The sequence below is a fragment of the Stegostoma tigrinum genome, chromosome 2 (genome assembly GCF_030684315.1).
Source record: "Stegostoma tigrinum isolate sSteTig4 chromosome 2, sSteTig4.hap1, whole genome shotgun sequence".
In the NCBI taxonomy this organism is placed as follows: Eukaryota; Metazoa; Chordata; class Chondrichthyes; order Orectolobiformes; family Stegostomatidae; genus Stegostoma; species Stegostoma tigrinum.
In genome coordinates, this window is record NC_081355.1 from 112,015,982 (window position 1) to 112,040,293 (window position 24,312).

General features: G+C 40.5%; 1 protein-coding gene across 9 annotated transcripts in view; it reads left to right on the forward strand.

The window, feature by feature from the left end:
• Nucleotides 1–24,312, forward strand: part of mindy3 (MINDY lysine 48 deubiquitinase 3) — a 134,197-nt gene that overhangs the window by 46,135 nt on the left and 63,750 nt on the right. For 8 of the 9 annotated variants that reach the window (XR_007250520.2, XR_007250521.1, XM_048561947.2 and 5 more), the window contains one exon: nt 5,995–6,075. The exons of the other annotated variant lie outside the window; for it this stretch is intronic. Coding sequence is in view for 6 of the 8 variants with exons in the window: in XM_048561947.2 (XP_048417904.1) it covers nt 5,995–6,075 (81 nt within the window). In the remaining 2 variants the exon portion in view is untranslated. The remainder of the gene's footprint in view (nt 1–5,994; nt 6,076–24,312) is intronic. 9 annotated transcript variants of the gene reach the window in all.

Here is a 24,312-nt window from a genome sequence, read left to right on the forward strand (position 1 = left end):
CTGTGTGTTGACCAGTTTCCTGTTTGTCCAGTTGTGAATGGCAGCAACCACATCTGCAGCAAGTGTTGGTTGCCGGAAAAACTCCGAATCAGAGTAAGTGATCTAGAATCTGAGCATCAAACTCTGCGGCACATCCGGGAGGGGAGAGTTACCTGGACACTTTGTTTCAGGAGGCAGCCACACCCGGTAGATGAATAACTCAAATTCAGAAGGGACAAATAGTATCTTATGCAAGCCGGATCGGGAGTCCCGCATGGTGTGTTGACTGCCCGTGCCAGGGTGCAGGACATTTCCGACCGGGTTGAAAGGATATTGGAGCGGGGGTGGGGAGTGGTATCTGTACCGTTGGGACGGTCTCCACCTGAACTGATCTGGAACCAGTGTTCTAGCGAAAAGGATAAATAGGGTGATCAGTAGGACTTTAAACTTCTGAGTCGGGGGGAAGGGAAAGTGAAAGAGACAGGGAGTATGGAGCTAAATGGAAAGATAAGCAACAAGATAGCATGTGTACAGGTGGGTTTAAGCTCGAGGCAGTCTAGGAATACAGCAAAAAGGAAGGATAGCTTAAGATATCTTAGGATTTCCGATCTAATAATAAGAAAGTTAACTTTAAGACGCTTAATTTAAATGCTCATAGTATTTGCAACAAAGTAGATGAATTAACAGCACAAATCCTCTTGAATGATTATGATGTGGTAGGCACCACAGAGACATGGTTGCAGGGAGTTCAGGACTGGCAGTTAAACATCCAAGGATTCACAAAATATTGAAAAGACAGGGAGGTGCGCAGAGGGGGTGGGGTTGCCTTAATTAAGAATGAAATTAAATCTACGACACTGAATGACATAGGGTCAGAGGATGTGGAGTCTGTGTGGGTGGAGTTGAGGAACCACAAAGGCAAAAAAACTATAATGGGAGTTATGTACCGATCACCTAACAGTGATCAGGACCAGGGGGCGCAAGATGCACCGAGAAATAGATAGGGCATGTCAGAAAGGCAAGGTCACGGTGATCATGGGGGACTTCAATATGCAGGTGGATTGGATGAATAATGTTGCCGGTGGATCCAAAGAAAGGCAATTCATGGAATGTTTGCAGGATGGCTTTTTGGAATGGCTTGTGATGGAGCCCACAAGGGAGCAGGCTATTCTGGACTTTGTGCTATGTAATGAGCCAGACTTTGTAAAAGACCTCAAAGTAAGGGAACACTTAGGAAGCAGTGATCGTAATATGGTAGAGTTCAGTCTGCAGTTTGAAAGAGAGAAGGCAAAATCGGATGTAATGGTGTTACATTTAAATAAAGGTAATTACAGGGGCATGAGAGAGGAATTGACGAAAATTGACTGGAAGCAGAGCCTAGCGGGGAAGACAGAGGAGCAACAATGGCAGGGGTTTCTGGGTGTAATTGAGGACACAGTACAGAGGTTCAGCCCAAAGAAAAGAAAGATTATCCGGGGTGGGATTAGACAGCCATGGCTGACAAAAGAAGTCAGTAAATATATCAGAGGAAAAGAGACAGCCTATAAAGTGGCCAAGAGCACTGGGAAATCAGAAGATTGGGAAGGCTACAAAAACAAACAGAGGATAACAAAGAGAGCAATAAGGAAGGAGAGGATCAAATATGAAGGTAGGCTAGCTAGTAATATTAGAAATGATAGTAAAAGCTTCTTTCAATACATAAGAAACAAACGAGAGGCAAAAGTAGATATTGGGCCACTCCAAATTGATGCTGGAAGGCTAGTGATGGGAGATAAGGAAATAGCTGAAGAACTTTGCCTCGGTCTTCACAGTGGAAGACATGAGTAGTATGCCAACAATTAGGGAGATTCAGGGGACAAGGTTGAGTCTGGTAGGCATTACAAAAGAGAAGGTGCTAGAAAAGCTAAAAGGTCTAAAAATTGATAAATCTCCTGGCCCCAATGGGCTACATCCTAGAGTTCTGAGGGAGGTGGCTGAGGAAATAGCAGAGGCTTTGGTTGTGATCTTTCAAAAGTCGATGGAGCCAGGGAAAGTCCCAGATGATTGGAAAATTGCTGTTGTAACCCCCTTGTTTAAGAAAGGATCAAGACAAAAGATGGAAAATTATAGTCCGATTAGCCTAACCTCGGTAGTTGGTAAAATTCTTGAATCCATTGTGAAGCATGAGATTTCTAAATTCTTGGAAGTGCAGGGTCAGATTAGAACAAGTCAGCATGGATTTAGTAAGGGGAGGTCGTGCCTGACAAACCTGTTAGAATTCTTTGAAGAGGTAACAAGTATGTTAGACCAGGGAAACCCAGTAGATGTTACCTATCTAGACTTCCAAAAGGCCTTTGATAAAGTGCCACAAAGGAGCCTGCTGAGCAAGGTGAGGGCCCATGGTGTTCGAGGTGAGCTACTGGCTTGGATTGAGGATTGGCTGTCTGACAGAAGGCAGAGAGATGGGGTAAAAGGCTCTTTTTCGGAATGGCAACCAGTGACGAGTGATGTCCCGCAGGGTTCAGTGTGGGGGCCACACCTGTTCACCTTATATATTAATGATCTGGATGAAGTGACCGGGGGCATTCTGGCGCAGTTTGCTGCTGATACGAAGATAGGTGGACAGGCAGGTAGTACTGAGGAGGCGGGGAGGCTGCCGAAAGATTTACAGTTTAGGAGAGTGGTCCAGGAAATGGCTGATGAAATTCAGTGTGAGTAAATGTGAGGTTTTGCACTTTGGAAAAAAGAATACAGGCATGGACTATTTTCTAAATGGTGAGAAAATTCGTAAAGCAGAAGTACAAAGGGATCTGGGAGTGTTGGTCCAGGATTCTCTAAAGGTTAACTTGCAGATAGAGTCCGTAATTAAGAAAGCAAATGTAATGTTGTCATTTATCTCGATGGTTGGAATATAAAAGCAGCTTATGTGCTTCTGAGGCTTTATAAAGCTCTAGTTAGGCCCCATTTAGAATACTGTGTCCAATTTTGGGCCCCACACTTCAGGACGGATATACGAGCCCTGGGGCGTATCCAGCGGAGATTCTCACGGATGATCCCTGGAATGGTAGGTTTAACCTATGATGAATGTCTAAGGATCCTGGGATTGTACTCGTTAAAGTTTAGAAGGTTGAGGGGAGATCTAATAGAAACTTACAAGATAACGTATGGCTTGGAAGGAGTGGATGCTAGGAAGTTGTTTCCGTTAGGCCAGGAAGCTAGGACCTGTGGGCACAGCCTTAAAATTAGACAGGGTAAATTTAAAACTGAAATGAGATGACATTTCTTCAGCCAGAGAGTGGTGGGCTTGTGGAATTCATTGGCACGGAGTGCAGTGGAGGCCGGGACGTTGGATGCCTTCAAGGCAGACATCAACAAATTCTTGATTTCAGAAGGAATCAAGGGCTATGGGGAGCATGCAGGGAAGTGGAGTTGAAATGCCCATTGACCATGATTTAAATGGCAGAGTGGACTTGATGGGCCGAATGGCCTCGCTTACACTCCTATGTCTTATGGTCTTATGGCTTAACTTCATTCAAGTGGGAATCTTCACTGATATGTTGCAGCAAGGAAGATGGAGAAGAGTGCTAGTACAATGATGCAGTCTTGCTTGACCTCACCTTGCATATTTTAGGCCTGTGGTGGGATCCATTGGTGAAGATGTGGCCGAGCAGCAATTTACTTGTACTTTCAGTCTAGTCTATGGTATTTATTGCTTACGAAGTGGTCTCCACATTGGCAAAACCAGCACAGACTGGGTGACCATTTTGTGGAGCATCTCTGCTCTGTAACAGCGATCTTCACCTTCCTTCCAGCTGTTTCTATTTCAATACACTATCTTCCACTCGTGATGACATTTCTGTCCTGTGCCTGCTGCCTTGTTCCACCAAAGCCCAGCATATGCTGAGGGAATAACATTTCATTTTCCACTTACGCACTGTATGGTCCTCAAGACTGAACATTGGTCTCACAACCTCAGACCATGAGCTCTGCGCTCTGTTTTTATTCATACCAGTGCTTTGTTTGCATGGATTTGCTGCCAACGAAGATGACCCTGTGTTTTCAACTATGAACACCTACCATTAACACTTATTCTTTCTATTTACCATGTCTATTAGATTAGCAGAACCTTTGTCTTTGATCTGGGTGCCCTCACCATCTGTTTCATTTGCTGCTTCTCCCACTTTGTCAACCGCATAAAGACCATCAGTTTTCCTTTTTGATTTTGGAAAAAGTTATATTGGAGTTGAAACATCTAATGTTATTTGTTTCTTAACATGTTGCAAGATTATTGACTTTCTCCAGCACTTCCATTTGATTGGAATAGAACTCCTCTCTCACCTAATCTGTTGCTTCTCAGGCTGAATGCTGTAATAACTGATGTATTGTTTCTGGGTTAGGTTGAACAAAAGGGTCATTACACAGATTAAAGAAAGAAATTTCATCCCTCGGCATTATTTGGAATGCATTCTCAGCAGGTACTTGTAGCAGTGGTTCAAAAATACTGCTACCTTTTTAATTGGGCCTGTTTTCAAAAATCTACCAATGGAGGGGGGGGGCCAGACCATTTTCTATAAATCTGTGCCTATCTCTGATTTTTTTTTTTATAATCAAAGCAGTCACTGTCCAGTGTCTGCTGATGGTTAAAAAAGGGTGTTGTTCATTTCCAACACCTAAGAGCACCTGCAAGAAACTTGAAACCATCCAGGACAAACAGTCTGCTTGTTTAGCTCCCCAGCTACCAATTTAAATGATCACAATCTCTGCCATCTACCATAGTAGCAGTGTGTACTGCCTACAGGACTGCTTCTAACATCGTGGCCTCTGCCACCTGGAACGACATGGCCAGCAGATGCATGGAAACACTATCATATGCTACACTCTATCCTGACTGATCCATGCTGCCATTTTTTTCACTGTCATTCAGTTAAACTCCTGGATCTCCCTTCGCAGCAGCACTGTGGATCTATCCAACTCCCACGGACTGCAGTGGTTTAAGAAAGAGGCTTACTGTTGTCTTTTCCAAGTCAATTAAGGGTAGATAATAAATGTTGGCAATAAGTCAGCAATACCCACATCCCATGAGTGAAGTAAAAAGAAAGGGACGATCACTGCCCACCGTCATTCTCGGGTATTAATTTTTTACATGATCAAGTTGCGTTTGGAGAGAGAAGAGACGAAACACCCGGTTTCAGAGTATCTAGTCTCTTACTACTTGTTTTGAAAATTTGTTTAGGAATGATACATTAAGATAAAAACAGAAGAACATAAAAAGGAGCAGGAGGAGATAAAGACAGTGATGTGTATTATAGCATTATAAAAAGAGATAGTAAAAATGTGGAAAGTTTAAAAATTGTAATGCTAGTAAGAAATAGAGAAGTACTAGAGACTGAGGGGAGAACCTGGGAGGAAGCCAATTAGAGTAATGTTATCGCCACAGCTTGATTCCAGATATAGCTACTGATGGGCACTCAACGTACCATGTCACACTACAGTACCTATCCGTCCACCCTGGAAAAAACAGCAAATGATAACAAGAAAGCAAGCAGCTAGCATGAAAGCAGTTGAAGACAGGACAGATGAAAGAAAACACCAACCAGATGCCACAGACCAATAACTGCATTCTCGGACTTGTCATGTTTAATAAATGATTGATCGATTAATTACATAAAATTGGCTATGGTGGAATTAATGGCATGCTTATCTCTTTGTCAGATGCAAGTGTTCCTACAGGTACTAATTAGACATTTTATGTTTGACTTCTGAATGTTGGAACTTTTTTCTGCTGAAAACTAGTTTGAGCAGATTTAACTGTACACTAGAACTGAGGTGCACTTATTGTCATGTTCAACAATTAGAAATAGGCTCTTTTATTGAAGGTTTGCATTATTAGCTTTTAACTGCTTGCAGCCAATGTAAAGTGTCAGGTAACTTGAGCTATAAAAAGTTGATTATGCAGTTGTTATTTCATCAGTGTAAGTCCTTTATAGTGTTAAATGTACCTATGTTAGCTTTTAACATTCTGCAATTGAATTTTAGGTTGGAGCATTCCTGAAGTCTCCTAAATTTCCTGTTTGGATACTTGGCAGTGAAACTCATCTAACTGTATTCTTTGCAAAGGTAACTTGGACTGCTCTGATTAGAGAAATGCTGCTTTCCCTGAAGTCCCGCATTTCACATGTCCTCCTTTCACAAATTTGCTTATCTGTGCAAAATAGGTGTACCTTTGTCTCTAAAACTGTTGGTAAGCAAAAGAATAATGAACTTTATTTCTAGAATAGAAAGTGCACACTTCGCATGTGTCTCATACTGAGCATGGATTGCTGTTTGCAAAATTGACAATTTAGAAGGTTTTGAGGAATGTAACGCATATAAATGGTTGAATTTTATGTCCCAAATACTTTGAGCACCCGATTTCACTTTTTCTGGATGCAGTGTATTGTGATAAGGCAATAGCATTTACAATATTGGATGTTTGGAAGGAAGTATGAATAGCTAGGTGAATTATTTTGCGCCATTTTCCTTGTGGAAGTGTCACTGAAAAGAGCAAACATTGAATGTAGTTAATCTTGGAAACATTACCTTAAGCAGAAACTAGGATTTTTATTTCCAAAAGTAGCATTTCTGTTTTGTTTCTTTTATCAGTTATGGTGTGTTTAACTTAATTACCACCACGTTGCCTGAATTGCTGCTTCCTAATGTCATTTGATAAGAAATTTGAGGATTCTAATCCACCAGTGACAAGTTAGTATAGGTCCAAGTCAGAATGATGCATGACTTGGGAGGGAAACTTGCATAGGTGGTTGCTAAAATATTGCTCCTGTTGTCCAATTTGATGGTTACAAACATTGGGTTGAGGGGGGCTATTAGGGACAAGAAAATATTACGATCCTGGAGACTAGTTTTTATTCTTTTGAAATCTGAAAAGCTAGCTATTTACTAGAAGAATGAAACAAAAAAACTGAAGAACTTTATCAAAGCACATGCATATTAATAATTGCATTCTATCTTACATAATTATTCAAACATGTGAACAGAGAGAGACTTCTTAAGCTGAAGTTGTTTGTCCCCGAAGCTGCTCAGTGTGGTTGCTTTCCACAACAAAAAGAGAAGTAAGGTCAGCTATGACAGGGCAACATTGGAATCCTGTGTGACTCTCACTAGAGTCAACAGGGTGTGTTCTAATGCCAACACTTCTCTTTGCTGACTTGAGTGGATATGCTCTGGAGATAAACTGGAATAGCCAAACTGCTGGAAAGCTGTTCGGCTATGTTCAACTGAGACCAAAGACAAATGTTGCTCCACATCATCATTTTGCATCCTGCTCCATAGAGGAGCACCAGACTCTACAGGCCTAAAACGCGTTTAGTTTAATCATGAACTTCAGGAAAACAAATGTCATAGCCTAAAATGTTGTCATGTCACTATCATTCAACGGTGTGGTTGCTTGGAATTGTGGAGATTCAGTATGTGCAACTATCTTTCACTTTTTATGCTGGTGACACAGGAGGCGAGAACTGTTGTGTTCAAGCAGAATACAGATGTAGAACGACACCAACCAGACAGAACATCAAACTGCAAATCTACCAACCCTACATCCTCAGTACCCCCTATATAATGGGACCCAACCAAGATGCTGAGAAAAGGAAAGAACAGAGAACATTACAGCACAGTACAGGCCCTTCGGCCCTCAATGTTGTGCCGACCTGTCATACCGATCTCAAGCCCATCTAACCTACACTATTCCATCTACGTCCACATATTTATCCAATGACGACTTAAATGTACCTAAAGTTGGCGAATCTACTACCGTTGCAGGCAATGCATTCCATTCCCTTACTACTCTCTGAGTAAAGAAACTACCTCTGACATCTGTCCTATATCTTTCACCCCTCAATTTAAAGCTATGCCCCCTCGTGGTCGCCGTCACTATCCTAGGAAAAAGGCTCCCCCTATCCACCCTGTGTAACCCTCTGATTATTTTATATGTTTCAATTAAGTCACCTCTCAACCTCCTCTCTAATGAAAACAGCCTCAAGTCCCTCAGCCTTTCCTTGTAAGACCTTCTCTCCATACCAGGCAACATCCTAGTAAATCTCCTCTGCACCCTTTCCAAAGCTTCCACATCCTTCTTATAATGCGGTGACCAGAACTGTACGCAATACTCCGGGTGTGGCCACACCAGAGTTTTGTACAGCTTCACCATAAGGTCTTGGTTCCGGAACTCGATCCCTCTATTAATAAAAGCTAAAACACTGTATGCCTTCTTAACAGCCCTGTCAACCTGGGTGGCAACTTTCAAGGATCTGTGTACATGGATACTGAGATCTCTCTGCTCATCTACACTACTAAGAATCTTACCGTTAGCCCTGTACATTACCTTCTGGTTACTCCTACCAAAGTGCATCACCTCACACTTGTCTGCATTAAACTCCATTTGCCACCTCTCTGCCCAGCTTTGCAGCTTATCTTCTATCTTCAGAGTCTCAGAAGTGTCCCTGGAATCTCTTGGCAGGTTAACTCACCAACTCAGAGGCTATGGCATAGAAATTCCATCAGTGTAATTTAATTACTAAATGTGTAAGATCTCTGCCAGCTTGGCCATGTTCATCAGGTGGGTGATAGATATATACCAACTTACTTTCTGTACAGTGAACTTGCCACTGGGGACACAGCCTACTGGCTGTTTGTGCCTTCGCTACAAGTATACCAAGTGAGATGTAAAGATGTGGGACATGTCCCTGACAAGAGAGACAGCCCCTGACTGGTCATTCCTGTGGAGGCTGACTAACTAGAGGAGCATTAGAAGAAATTAGGCAAAACAGAAAGCTAAGTTGGTCAAAAGAAGTGCTCAAGAATAGAGATCACTTCTTCCTCAGCAGCAAGTGGGTTAGACTGTCATGTAAGAATGGAACTCGAAGTCTTCAAGATTTAAGAGCTGACTACGAAGATGCAGACTATTATCTTGGTAAAAAGCTGCCAAAGAAAGATGATCTGGACGGTACTTGGTACTGCAGTATAATTAGTATGTTCTGAGGTGATGTTAATCACCAAGTTTAATATCTGTGTTTCTATTATTAGGTATATTTTCCACATGGATGATAAATTTCGTAGCTCAGAACATTTAGTTCCAGAGGTTCTATGACTGAAGCCAAGGTCCTGTCAAGTTTGCCATGCTGTGTCTCTCTATTTTGCTATGTTATGTTATGATTTGCACATTTCTTTCTCAACCCTCTAAAACTCGATCTCTCATTCTTCTCAGTACATTTCCCTTCCAGTGTTTTCTTCACTGTCTTTTGCTTGAAGATTCATATGGACTATGAAGTATCTCCAAACCACCTCATCTCCCCAGCTGACCCATTTCAGCCTACCTTTTTGTTCACTGTTGGTAGTTTTTGATTCTCCCCTGTTGGACCTATAATTTGTGTAGCTCCTTGTCTGTCTTCAAAACATTATAAAGCATTTATCAACTGTTCAGTTAGTATTGAAATATTGCCACTATGGCATAAAAAATCCTAAGCAACACCTTGTGCGTAGCAAAGCAAGGCAAATGATAATGCCGTAAATAGTTAGTTAATCTCACCTCCTGTCTTGAATGGCAGTTTGGAGCAATTGGTCCTCCTCAGAATCTTTATAAAGCTGTGGCCAGGTCACAACTGAATTGCTGCTTTTAGTTCTGGTTGCAATACCTTAGGAAGTAAGTGAGGATCAGGAATAGTCCAAATGATATTTCCGAAAATGATTCCAGGGATAAGGGCTTTTAGTTTCGAGAATGAAGATGAGGTAGTGTAGTTGAGGTTTGAAGTCACGCTTAGAAGGAAGCAGACAAAAGAGATATTTTAGTCTTTGTCATGACTGCTGCAGAAAAGTTGTTTGCCCTCCATTGATAAAATCTTTTTTTAATCTTTATCACCTGCTCCACTTCACTTAGTTCAGTACTACTTTCGCGTTACTTGTAGTTTACACTCGATATTGGTGTTCAGAATGATAAAGTCTATTGGTAAAATTTTGATCCTGTTTTGTTACTGAAATATCTCTATCCTAACAATTCTGTCACCACAACATCTGGTCTGCAAGAGTAGATTACTGCCATTTCCTTTTTCTGTGGTTCTACCACCTTGTAGCTGTATAAGTGACATACATTTGGAAGCTTTTGTGCTTCTGTATAATACGTAGTAAAATGTTTATTTTTTTCGAGTTTGTGTTATGATCCCAGCTAATGTTATTACCAGACAAGTCACATCTCAGCCTGAAATCAGGCTTGACAGATGATGCATTGGCAATTCCTACTATCTCTCTCACCCTTGACAGATGATGCTTTGTTTAGTTTTAATTCAGTAAATTGTTTGTTTTTTTTACTGAAACAGAAGCAGTCCAGCAATTTTTTTTAAGAGCAGGGAGCCTGAGAAATGAAGATAAAGGAGACAATTTACAAAGAACATATTTCAAGATCTTCAACATGTGGAATATAATCCTGTTAATTTCAGAAGTGCCCCTTGACAAAGCTCGCACCAGCAAATCCCTTTCTGTAACATTTTGATGTGTTCAATTTGTCTTCCGCTCTGAGTCTATAAAATTTGATAGGTTCTTCTGTAAGCTTTCTTACGTCTGAGCTCAAATGTTCTAGCCTCAAGTAATCTCCTTGGTTTTACCCACATAGTCCCAAAGTGGAGCTGTCACAAAATTCTTATTCTAACACAATGTATCCTCCTAGTTTCCAGAGCATCTTTACATATGAAGCCACCTTCAAAACTGCCCAAAATTGGAAGTAAGTCTGACAAGGTTACTCTCTAAGCTGTGGATGTTTCACTAAAGCTTTAAAAAAAGTTCAGAAATTTGTAGCAGAATTCTTGAGGCACAATTGCTTACATTGCTAAAAAGCATGCCATGGCCACAAACACTCAAGTTAAGTTAATTATTGTTTCCTTCAGACATGCAGAAAAACCCATGTCATAACTTCAAAATCCATAAACCTAATACGATGTGGAATATATACGTAGATAAATCTTACCTCCTTCATTACACCAGTAACTTAACTCAAATGAGTTTACTGGGAGCTCCTTATTGCTTGTCAGTTGCTCTGGATACTCACTGATACAAGAGTTCTTCTCATTCAGTTCCTCAAGGCAATCCAATTCCCACTTCTCTGTTATTAAAAAATGAAGTTAAAGTATTAAGTGTTTGCAACGTCAAGACATGATTTTGTCCGCATGATGATGCGTCGTGGTTGTTGTGACCGATGCCGTCATGGACGGACACACCTGTAAAAGGTAGTGTTCAAAATGGAGTCATCAGTTATGTTGGTGTGGTACTTGGTAATCAGTAGGAAGCCTCCTGGTCCATAACAGAAACACAAATTTCTAGAGAAACTCGGGCCTAGCAGCATCTTTGGAGAGAAAGCAGAGTTAAGCAGGTTGAGGGAGCTAGGGCTTTTTTTGTGGAGCAAAGAAGGATGAGAGGTGACCTGATTGAGGTGTACAAGATGATGAGAGACACAAGTAGACTGGATAGCCAGAGACTTTTTTCCCAGGGTGGAAATTACTGTTACAAGGGGGCATAATTTTAAGGTAATTGGAGAAAGTTATAGGGGATACGTCAGAGGCAGGTTCTTCACACTCTTCAGAGTGGTGAGTGTGTGGAATGCACTGTTGGCAGTGGTAGTGGAATCAGATCGTTTAGAGACTTTTAAGCGACTCTTGGATAGGCACATGGAAAATAGTAAACAATAGGGTATGCAGGGTAGATTGGTCTTAGTAGGATAATAGGTTGTCACAACATCGTGGGCCGAAGGGCCTGTACTGTGCTATACTGTTCTCTGTTTAATGTTTCAGGTTCAATGAACCTTCTTCAGAACTTGAGCTTCCTTGTCCATGTTTGACCTGATGCCAAGACATTGCATCCGGTGTGGAGTTAATGTTGAGGACTCTCTGGGCAGCTGCTCCTTGACTATATACCTTGCGCTGCCAACTTTTGGATGATCTGTCCTGCAGGTGGGTCAGGGCATGGTGATATTTGTGGCTTGGACATTTTTTGTAAGGTATTATTGAAGTCTGATTACATCAGGTTGTTACTTGACTAGTCTGTGGAACAGCTATCTCAATTTTGGCACAACCCCAGACATTTGTAGTGAAGATATGACATGGTCAAAAGGATATGTTTTGCCTTTTGTATTGTAGTTCCTGGTGCTTAGATTAATACCAGGTGGTCTGTACAGATTCTTTCTGTTCTTTAGAATTTGTAGTGATTTGATAACAATGATTTTTTTTTCCATTTATGGGATGTGGACTAGGCCAACATTTATTGCCCATTCCTAAATGCCTTTGATAAGATAGATTTGAGCTGCCTTTTTAATGTGTTTGGTGCCAGTCTATCCTGAAAAGTATTGGGAATGTTCACAGGTCAGAAGGTGCTGTCTAAGGAGCCTTGAAGGTCTGCTTACAGATTTCTGTGCAATTTCAGAGGGCACTTGAGAGTCAGTCACATTTTTGAGGTTCAAGACAATGGACAAATGCCTATAGGACATCTGTAAACCTGATGGGTTTTTGCAGTCAACAGTAATTACATGGTAATCTTTAAATTAGTTTTTTACTTGCAGATTTTGAATTCAAAGTCCATTATCTGCCATGATTGGATTCAAATCCATGTACTGCAAATGTTAACCTGGAGTAATGGATTACTAGTCCAATGACATTACCATTATGCTCTTGCCTTGCCTTACCTTGCCAATGAATCCGATTGTGTACTCAAATTGAATTCAGTTATTTTTCTGGTTAATTTAGAAAACAAAGCTAATGTACTCCGATGTAACAATGTTGAAACCTGACAGTCCTCGCTAAGGTGATACAGACATGCTTACACCTAAATTCATCCAGCAAGCCAACCAATTAGATTAAACTCTAGGTGATAGCAGCCTACCACCACGAACATAGGGCAACCAAGGATGGCCAGTGAATGCAAATGAGAAGGTTACAAGTAATGTCCACACCCTAAGGATAAAAGAAAATTTTGGTTTATATATGGTCTTAACTAGACAGCACAAAGAGAAATGCCAAAGAAAATTGTGTTGTCTTCTCTATTTACATATTTAACTTGTTTCTTTTAAAAATTGACAACCATTGTCAGTATTATAAAATGGCTGAGATTGTTCATGTGATCTGTTTAAAAGGTTCTGAATCCCTGTATTTTATAAACACTAGCTAAATGTGGAAAGTATGGATTGGATGAAGCTGTCCGCTTCCAACCCAGCTCTGAACAAAGGAAAACACCAAGACCTGTTATGATTAAATGGATGTTAATGTCTTTACTGTTACCTCATCACCTATTAGTAAAAACTTATGGGATAGATACAATAAACTTAGCCTAATTACCTTTTCACTTAGCCCACTGAGATGGACTCTGAACATCTGAAGGACATAACCAAAATCTGTGCTTGTTGAATTGCTTAAGCATACAATTCTTATACCTACCTCTGAGCAAGGGGTCCTGGCTTCAAGTTCCACCTATTCTAGAGGTGTGCCGTAACACTTCTGTTGGGTTGATTAAAACAAATCTACAATTCTGGGATTTGAAATCAGTTTCTGCTTAACCTCCATAGGGAGTGCAAGACCCCAGGTGGAGCTGGCAGCCTGCCTTAAGCCCTCCATCTGTCTTCAGTTGCTGGCTGGAAAGGAGCCTGCAAGGAGGAAAAGCTACTGTGCTCAGCTCATCAGAGAAGCAATTAGATATTGATTTCTGGGAAGGTCTAATTCGCATTGGCTATATTGCTGAATGAATTCAGCTTCATTCTTGGAGTTCTGATGAGAACCCAGTTTGAATATGGCACGCTATATATTTTGTGAATGTTTTGTTGGCTTAATTAGGCTTTCAGGAAGTTTTGAAATGTGGTCAGGATATCCTTTTCATCAGTCCAGTTATATGGCCTGTGTTTTTGGTGTAGGACCTATTCTCAGAGTAACGTATATACTAAATATTTGTTCTAGCATTCATACCCACCTGTACATAATGATGAACAGTTAATTAACTGGGAGAGGAAACTCCACCAACACCCCCATCTCCCATGTTGGGAAAGCCCAGCAAGAGATAAAAATCAAGGCTGAGGAGTTTGCAACCATCCTCAGTCAGAAATGCCAAATAGAAGATCGACCTAATCTTCCCCTGCACCATGGATGCCTGGTTTCAGTCAATTCAATTCAATTCACATGGTATTAGTATTGACTGAAGGCACTGCATACCATGAAATTTAGGCCCTGACAAAATTCTAGCAATAGTACTGAAGACACGCTCCAGAATGAGCCCTGCTCTCTAGTCAAGTTGTTCTTTAACATTGAACATTACACAATGTGGAAAATGGTGTGTCTTGTTTACAAAAAATCAGGACAGGTCTAACCGAGGCAGTTATCTCTCCATCAGTCTAATCTTGATTATAACCAAACTGAAGAAAGGGGTTGTCGGTAGCACGGTCAAGTGCTACTGATATGGTTCCCTGCATACCTGCTCCCTGATACTGTACATATTCCACCAGCGCATCTATTCTCCTGACCGCATTACAGCCTTGATCCAGGCATGGACAAAAATGCTGAACTTCAGACTTAACTGCCTTTGACATAAGGCAGCATTTGACAGAGTATGGCATCGAGGGCTCCTAATAAAACTGGAATCACGGGTAATCAAGGGAAAATTCTCCACTGGTTGAAGTCATGCCTTGTGCAGAGGAGGTAGTTTGTGGTTGTCGCAGCTAACCATCTGAGCCTCAAAATATCACTAGACACTCCTCAGGATAGTGGCTTGATGCCCAACCATCTACAGCTGCTTCGTTGCTATCTCTCCCATTATCATCAAGTCAGAAGTAGATATGTTCATCAAAGATTACCATTTGTAATTCATCAGACAATAAAATATCCTTGTACTTACACGGCAAGTCCTAAACAACATTCGGGCTCGGCCTGATCAGTAGCTAGTAAAGTCCATAACACAAGATCCAAGCATCACCTATTGAACAAGACCAACCTCATAAAATCTGTGGCTACAAGAGCAAGTCAGAGGCTAGGAATTATGCAGTGATTAAGGCCTTTCATGACTCTCCAAAGCCATGCATGTTCAAGTCTGTAATATGATGGAATACTCTCTACTTGCTTGTATATTTCATAGTTCCAACAGCCCTGAGGGAGCTCAATGCCATTCATGGCAAAGTAGCCACTTGGTTGGCAAACCGTTCACAAATTTCAACATTTATTCCCTCCAACATTGACACGGTGGTGTGAGCCATCTACAAGATGCAATGCAATGTCTTAACCAATTTCCTTCAATAGTAACTTTCAAACATCCAGTCTCTGCCGCCTAGAAGGACGAAAGCAGCAGATAATAAGAACATCACCATCTGATGTTCCCCTCCAAACCACCTGACTTGGAAAAGTATTGCATTTCTTTCTTTCTGTCACTTGATCAAAATCCTGGAGTGCCTTAGCCATGTTGTGGGTGTACATATTCCCCATTGCCTATCTGTTTGACAAGGCAAGACAGCTCGCCGCCACCATCTCAAGGGCAGTTAAGGATGGGGAGTAAATACTGGCTTAGCTACTGATGCCTAGTTTGCAAAAATCTTGCTTACTGAGAATAAGAATAGGAATGAATTTGCATGTGGCAGAAGCTTTTTTTTCAAAAACATATGCTATGTGATTAAAACACTTTTGCATCTTGAAGAATGAAAAATGAATATTCCATTGTCTATGCAGTGCTTATAGAGAGTACAGGAAATGTCCAAATTTGAAAATTGTTTATTTCTGAAAGATTGCTTGCATCTAAATTACCAAGGCTGAACATCTTAAATGTTCAGAATATGATCTTGATGGTTCCAGAAAGAAGACTTTGACTTGATTGTAATCTTTCAATTTTTATGTATGTTGCTACTGTAAATCATTATTAAATTATAACAGTTTAGGTTAAAAGCAGAAAGTCTGTGTCACCATGAACTGAGCAAGTTAGTGACATTTTAGTCTAGTCTCCAGTATGTCTAAGGTGCCCGGTAGCCTTTTGTTATTATAAGGCAAAGACATGCTGTCACAGCTGTTACATCATATAAAATTAATGACAGTGCTGACAGAGATGAAACCAATCTGTAGTATCGAGTTTCTCTCTCTTCAATTGTGTTGAGTAATCTCCCAAGTAGGCTTTTGATGGTGGGAATTAATGAGTTTTACATCCCTACATTGTCACTGCTGATGGTTAAAGGGTGTTTCTCTTCCAAAGAAATCTAACCTTTGACCTTAATGGGGATGAACTAGATTGATTTTCAGGTAAGGCTAGTTGGAGAGAAACACCAGAGGCCAGAACATTTTTAAAGTGGCTCTCTGCAACAATTCATTGCTGTCTGCCGTAAAATTAATAGTTTTGCAGCAAGGAGATATATTTCCTGAGAGTGTTGGTTACTGGGAATAAAAAATAGGAATGGATTTACATATGGCAGATGCCTTCTGTTTTACTTTTGCCTCATAAGGCATTATATTAGAGGTCATGTGGAAATGTTACTCTTAATGGTCTGGAGTATTCTTTAACTATGGTATTCTTTAACCCAACAATAGGCTCATTGTTTATGACAGTGGTAGTGCATAAAAATTAGTGCAACGTGTTTCTGTTCATGGGCACTAAATGGAATTATTAAAACTGCTTTCACTTTTACCCTCAATTACTGAGCTGCAATCAACCCTTCAGATTTTTGTCAAATACAAGTTAGTGTGCATTATGAGCAATAGCATCTAGCTGTTTATTGCTTTAGAGAAGTACTTTGTCTAAATTGAAACAAGTGCCCAAGTGGTTAGATTACAATTGCAAATTTTTAAAGAACTCCTTTTCCAAAGCAGATTTAAAGAGGAAATTTAGCACATCTTGATTTTTCTTTGCAAGTAAGTGCAGTAAAAAAAACTTAAAACAACTGCCTTGAGTTCTGTGCAGTTTCTGTCTTGAAAACAGAACTGCTGCTACTTTAAACACTGAAACTGTAATTATTTTATGTTATTTCCATGATCAATTCCTGGGCATTATAATATTATGATGACATTCACAAAGATGAGCTGTCAGGTCCCATTGCACAGCCAGTCTCCATGCAAGTGTGAAATGCCTTCCTTTAAAGGCAGACTGTTCATAGAACAAACCATCTTTTTTGTGGTGTATGTTTTGGGAACACACTTTTGAAGTTCTTTCACGGAATGTGACCATCACTGCAAGACTAATTTGGTGTCCATCCTTAAATGCCTTTGAGGTTGTGGCTGTCAGCCAGGTTCTTGAAGCACTGCTGTCTATGTGGTGTAGGAACATCTGTATGAATGAGAATATTCTCATTGATCACGTGAGGTTTCAAGCCACGTTGATGTTGGGGGGATCTTGCAGGTGGTCGTCTTCCATGTGTCTGCTGTTGGTGGTGTTCTAAATAGTAGAGGTTTGGAATGAGTTGTCAAAGGTGGCTTGTCAGTTTCGTTGGAGTGCATCTTGTAGATTATATGTACTGTTGCCATTGTGCGCCAGTAATAGTGGTGATGAATATTATACACAGTGGAAGGGAGTGCCAATTAAACATACTGCATTATCCTGAATGATATTGGATCGTACTCATCTACTCCAGTGGAGAGTATTGTTTCACAGTTCTGTTTGTACGTTGTGGATGGTGAACAGGTTTTGGAGAATTGAGTGGGGAGTTACTCATTACAGAAGTTCTAGCTTCAGACCTGCATTTGTAGCTGCTGTTTGATTGTGGCTGGCCCATTTGCGTTTCTGGTCCAGAATATCAATAGTGAGGGATTCCGTAATAATAATGCCATTGATCTTGGCCAACAAGAAGTAATCTAACTGCCACTCCTTGACATTGTGTCCAGTATTTAAGTGATATTAGTGTTATTTAACATTTCGAAGTCCCAGCCTAAATGCTGTCTAGTTCTTGATGCATACACAGCCTGCTTCAGAACTTGAGGAAGCCACGAATGATGCTGAGCATATCTTTATTTAAAATAACTTATTTATTTCGTTGGAAAAGATTTGCTTGTTGTACGTTGATCATCTGTCTTCAGTAATTGTTCCTCAGTGGATCTATTGGAATGACATTTTATATTCAGCAGAGGCCATAACTACTCCAAATAACCTTTCCTGGCTCTCAATAGATTTCCAAAAGGTCTTAGCTAATTTTAAGAAAACGGTCTGCTGTAAATAGTAAGTCATTTTAATTTTAGATAATAACCTTGGTTCTCAGTATTTTTCTTTTCTGTGCTATACTGAAATACCAGAGAATAAATGCAATCTGAACTTTGCATCAATGTGCAACATGTAGAACTGTAACTGGAGAAAGTAAATTAGTTACTAATTCCAGCATTAAAATATTTAGCTTGAAGTATATTCATCTGGAGTTATCTTTAAAAAAAGGAAGTTTTCCTACTCGTGCCTGATTTTTATAAGCTGGATTGTTTAGTCTTCATGAAGAGGCTAAAATTGTGTTTGGGTGAAAAAGAATGCAGTCTTATAGTGACCATTTTATTTCTGAGGTCTACAGGGCTAATTAAGGTAGTAAATTCAAAAGGAATAATGAATAAAGAAATAAGGTAGTTCTGCACTAATAAGAAACACATCTGCTACTTATGTACGATAACAAAGTGTGAAGCTGGATAAACACAGCAGGCCAAGCAGCATCTCAGGAGCACAAAAGCTGACGTTTCGGGCCTAAACCCTTCTTCAGAGAGGCTCTCTGATGAAGGGACTAGGCCCGAAACATCAGCTTTTGTGCTCCTGAGATGCTGCTTGGCCTGCTGTGTTCATCCAGCTTCACACTTTGTTATTTTGGATTCTCCAGCATCTGCAGTTCCCATTATCTCTGCTATTTATGTACAATTGCTTGAGTCCACACATTTGCAATAAGGGATACTGCATTTGTAGCATATAAATTTGCAGCTGACCTTAACTTGATCCAACCAGACTCATCCTGTTAACCAACTCTTGGGCTGTCGCCTTGTAGGATACACAGCTGATTTGCATGTCCCAAACACCCCTTTTTAATTTGCTCACAGTTGATGTCACAAGCTAGGCCTATCCCTAATTGCTCAGGGGTCAGCCACTTTGCTGTGAATCTGAAGTCACTTTTGGGCCAGACCAGATAAGGGTAGCAGATTAGTGAACCAGACGGATTTTTACAGCCATCAACAGTCATAATATGGTGATAATTACTCTACCCTTTTTTAAAATTCCAGAAATTTGTTGGATTCCTATTTCATCATCTGCTGTGCCCCTAGAATTTTAGTCCGGGTCATGTGTTATAATCTGGAATACAACCATTATGTCATTGCTTCCACTAAATGTTGTGAAGAGTCTAACGATCTCCAACCAGCCCAGTTCATCCCCTCCCCCCACTGCACCACACAACCAGCCCAGCTCTTCCCCCCCACCCACTGCATCCCAAAACCAGTCCAACCTGTCTCTGCCTCCCTAACCGGTTCTTCCTCTCACCCATCCCTTCCTCCCACCCCCAGCCGCACCCCCAGCTACCTACTAACCTCATCCCACCTCCTTGACCTGTCCGTCTTCCCTGGACTGACCTATCCCCTCCCTACCTCCCCACCTACACCCTCTCCACCTATCTTCTTTGCTCTCCATCTTCGGTCCGCCTCCCCCTCTCTCCCTATTTATTCCAGTTCCCTCCCCCCATCCCCCTCTCTGATGAAGGGTCTAGGCCCGAAACGTCAGCTTTTGTGCTCCTGAGATGCTGCTTGGCCTGCTGTGTTCATCCAGCCTCACATTTTATTATCCCTCTCTCTCCTGTTGTCTTGTCTTCTCTCTCCACTCTTTTCTCTCTCCTCTCACCAGTGCAATCACACAGCAGTGCAGTTATTTCAGCTGTGGCCTAACCTTTGATTCAGTTTTGGATCCAGCTTACTACTTTTCCTTGAATCCCATGTACTTCTAAATTTTCACGATTGGTCTGCCTTGTGGGACCTTATCAAACCTTGCGAAGATCCATTCTCATTGACTCATTTTAAACATTCTCAAAATGTTTGACCATGTCAGCGCCTCTCAACCTTTCTTTGACAAATCTGTGTTGTGACTGTTAGCTCAGTTGGCTGGACAACTGGTTTGTGATGCAAGAGTCTTGCCAACTGCATGCATTCAATTCCTGCACTGCCTGAAGTTACCACAAAGGTACTGCCTTCTCAACTTGACTCCTGCCTGAGGCATGATGTCCCTCAGGTTAAACTCACTACTAGTTGCTTCTGTCTACTACAGCCCTATGGTTGTCTGGGAGTGTGGCAGCTCTATCTTTTCAATAATCCAGGACTCTAGGCAAGCATTCTGGACACTTTGAATCCCACCACTGCAGATGGTGAAATTTGAATTCGCTAAAATCAGAAATGTTAAAAAAGCTAATTTAATGGCAAATACAGTGATTATTGTAAAAAAAAATCTACTTCACCAGTGTCCTTGTGGGAAGGAAATCTGCCATCCTTACTTAGTCTAGCCTACGTGTGATTCTGATGGTCTAACGTAGCGAGCCACTTAGTTGTGTAAAACTGCTACAAAGTCTAAATGAGGTAATGACTCAGAACCTAGACACTGTTGACCCTGTAAAATACACAATCTAGAATTGTGTGCCAAAATTGAGAGCTAGCCTATAAATTGTTTGAACCACAGACTGATATAGTGTAATGATCCTAGCTGATGGTACTACTGGACAAGTCAGAACTAAATCTTACTTGATAGTTCATAGGTTTTGTTTTGTTTGGCTAGTTAACAACTGAGATACATTCCCAAGACAATACAATTTTTCTTTAACAGAACAAAAATTTATTACACAAAAGTAAATGAACAAGCTATCTAAATATAGAAGATAGTTAGCATGATCTAACAGGTACAGCTAAACAAATGTTGACACCTTTCCTCATACCATATTATAAATGCTGAAATCTGGATAAATTGCATCTATCTGGACTCTCTTTAGTGTTCTACTGACTCCTGACAACTTCCTTGCTATGGACTGTAAAGGCAATTTGGTATTTCCTTTCCAAAAGCTCCTGAATCTGAAATCTCAGTTCTTGTAATTGGCCTGAAGGCTTCACAAATTAAATCCCTCAGTCCACTGATAGTGACAGAAGGGGTCATTTCCTGTGCTGTCAATCAGCACTGCAAAGAAATGACCTCTTTTTGATGCTCAGTTTAATTTTGGCATGGCCATTGAGACCCTACCTCATCACAGTTGTCGTTCGGACATGATTGAAAGAACTGAACTTCAGGTGTGAGGTGAGAGTGACTACCCTTCACGTCATTACAGCATTCGGCTGAACAAGACATCAAGGAGGCTTAGCAAAATCAGAGTAATTGAGATTCGGAAAAAGTTTTCTGCTCATTGGTGCCATATCTACCATGAAGAAAAATGGCTATGGTTGATGGAAATCCATCATCTCCGTTCTAAGACATTACAGCAGGAGTTTCTCAGGCTTGTTCTTGATACCACCATTCTCTGCTGCTCGTCAATGATTTCTCTCCATTATAAAATCAGAAGTGGAGATGTTGATGATTGCAATGTTCATCACGAATCATGCCACCTCTCATATTGAAGCAGTCTAGACCCAATGAAGTGACACCTAGGCTTCAGTGCTAAATAGCAAGTAATATTTGTGATACACTCGTACCAGGCAACAGCCATCTCAAACAAAAGAGAACTTAACTATTACCCCATTGCTAAATCTACCCCCCCATTATCAATATCCTGGGATTATACCAACTGTATAAACACTTTAGCAGCAAGAGTGAATCAGAGGCTAGAAATGTAATCCACCTCCTGTCCTCCCACTACGTGCTCACCATCTACAAGGCCTAAGTCAGTTAGAGAATACTCCCCACTCACCTGAATGCTGCAGGTCCAACAACATTTTGAAGGATGGCACTGCCCAAGGCACCCGTGCACTACCCTCACTTCACTACCTTCACCACCATCAAGGCTCCTTTGACAGCACCAAACTTTATCACCTGGAAGAGCAAAAGCAGTAGGTAAATATCACCACCACCTAGAACTACCCCTCAAAGCCACGCACCATGTTGACTTGGAATTAATTACTTTTTTGAAAAAACTGTCACTGGGTCAAAACTTTGGAACTTTTATGCATTATTTTATGGTGGATCTTAATCTGGATGCGTGATATACAACCTGAGTTGGAGAGAATTGCTCTGGCAACAATTAAAGTTGGATTGAGTTAGTCATTCTAGAAACCAGTATGTATTCTGTTTTTAGATGTTCTGGATGTAGTGTGTTTTTATTGGAGCTATAATTGAGAGTTTGTTCAACATGCCAAAAAAATTCTGAAATAACATTCTTATGAAGGTTCTATTTTTTAAAAGAAAAATTTTAGATGGTAGATTGGGTTCAAGCAATTTGAAGGCAGTTGCAGGCTTCTGTCTCTAGAACATCCTGTACTAAACAGCATGTTTTACGTGATCAGTCATAGTGTTACTGTATTGCATTCTGAGTTTGAAGTCCATGTAAGGATTGTTTGAAGTATGGAATGAATTCATCCACTTGGCCAGAAGATGTAGGTTTGAGTTTTTAAGGTTCGCAAGAGGAAAAGAATTTATTTTGGACAGGATGTAAATTCAGTCCTGACAACAATGCCTTTCATCCTTTCTTAGTTTTAGGCATGCATTTCTAAGCTTTTTAATTGCGTTTAACGTCACAATAAATAGCATAGAGATTGATTATGCCAATTATGCCTAATAACATACAGCCTGGATCTGAACTGGAAGATTTGAAGCTTGCACTGAAGTTGGCTCCATTGAATCCATTTGGTGAGCTGAGGGCACTTATCACCTGTCTCTATTTTCAAAGGATCACTTGCAGCCCACTTACCTCATTATCAGAAGTGCAGTATACCCAATAGAATGTGGTACTTGACCGGCAATAGCCGTGATCAGTGCCATTAAGTTGGGATGAGCATTATTATTACTTCAGATTCCACATTTAAGCTGTGCAGAAAACATGCCTGCATTTTGGTTGTGGCCAATAGCTCAGCTCAATTTGGTGGAAGGTTGTCTAAAACAGGCATTTTTAATGTTTTACAAAAGACCTGATTCCAAAAGGAAGTTAAAATTTGGGGATTGAACTTAGGTTGTTCATTGCACTTCTCTCACATGTCACTTGAGCTTCAAGTAACTTTGTTGAAGAGACTCGTTAACTGTGCTATAAATCATAACACTTATCCTGACATTATGAAGGACACTTGAGTCATTTATTTCTGTTACTGCTTAAACATGAAGTAATTAAAGCAAAGTTAAGTTTGTGGCTTTCTCGCACCACTCTGTGCTTGACAACTGTGAGCAGTCTGCTGATTGGTTCCTGTTATTGCATTATAGCCCATCCAGTGATTCTCAGCCTTTCATAATTTTTCAGATGAACATATTGATTAAACTAACAAAATTGCCTTTTTCTTTTTCTTCTTGAGTTTTTTTTTTACTTTGCTTCCTCATTTCCCCTTCTCATTCTTTCATGCTTTGTGCCATGTTTCTCTTCAGTTTGCAAACGCAGCAGACTGCCCTGCTCACATATGCATTAACGTGGCAGGTTATTTGGGAAAGGAGCAGGTTGAAACTACTGAAAAATCACAGGAGCCTGAAAGTGGAACCAACTTGAAGAGCAGGCCATCTAACCTAGAGATGGAAATAAATAAATTTAGAAGGAGATATTTATAAATCAATATGGGGGAGAAATGTAACTTTGCACACTTTGATTTTGAAAGCTGTAATCTAATAGAGTTTAATTCCTTTGTGACTTGTTTTTGTTTGGCCAGTATGTTCTAAATGCTTTCCAAACCATTTGTATTTTGACACCTATGTATTATACCAAACAACAGGTTTTAATTATATAAATATTTTGCTATAACTGTGGCTGCAATAAAGCTACTCCTGGCCGCCAAATTCTATTTGGAATTTCCTAGCAATAACGAGAGCTGAAGTCTTTGTTTAATATAGAATTCCAAATTCTGAGATGGTAGTACTCAAGTTTTAGGGCTATTTTTACTCTCATCAATCGACTGTAGATTTGTTACTAATCCTGAGAGGAGGAAGAACAGCCTGTTAACAGAGATTTGCAAAATCAGTGTTTCAGCACATATGGAAGTCATTTCAACCTTAACTTGTTAAATGAGCATCATTACCTACTGTCAATCTCCTGCTTTCTCCCCATACTTTTCCCTTGCACGCTGTTTTTTTAATTCAAGTAGTCATTCAATGCCCTCATTTATGTTTCAATTGAACCTGTCTCCAGGCAGTGCATTCCATATCCAAACTACTTGGTCAGTGAAAACGTATTTACTCATTTCACACTTGCTTCTTTTGCAAGTA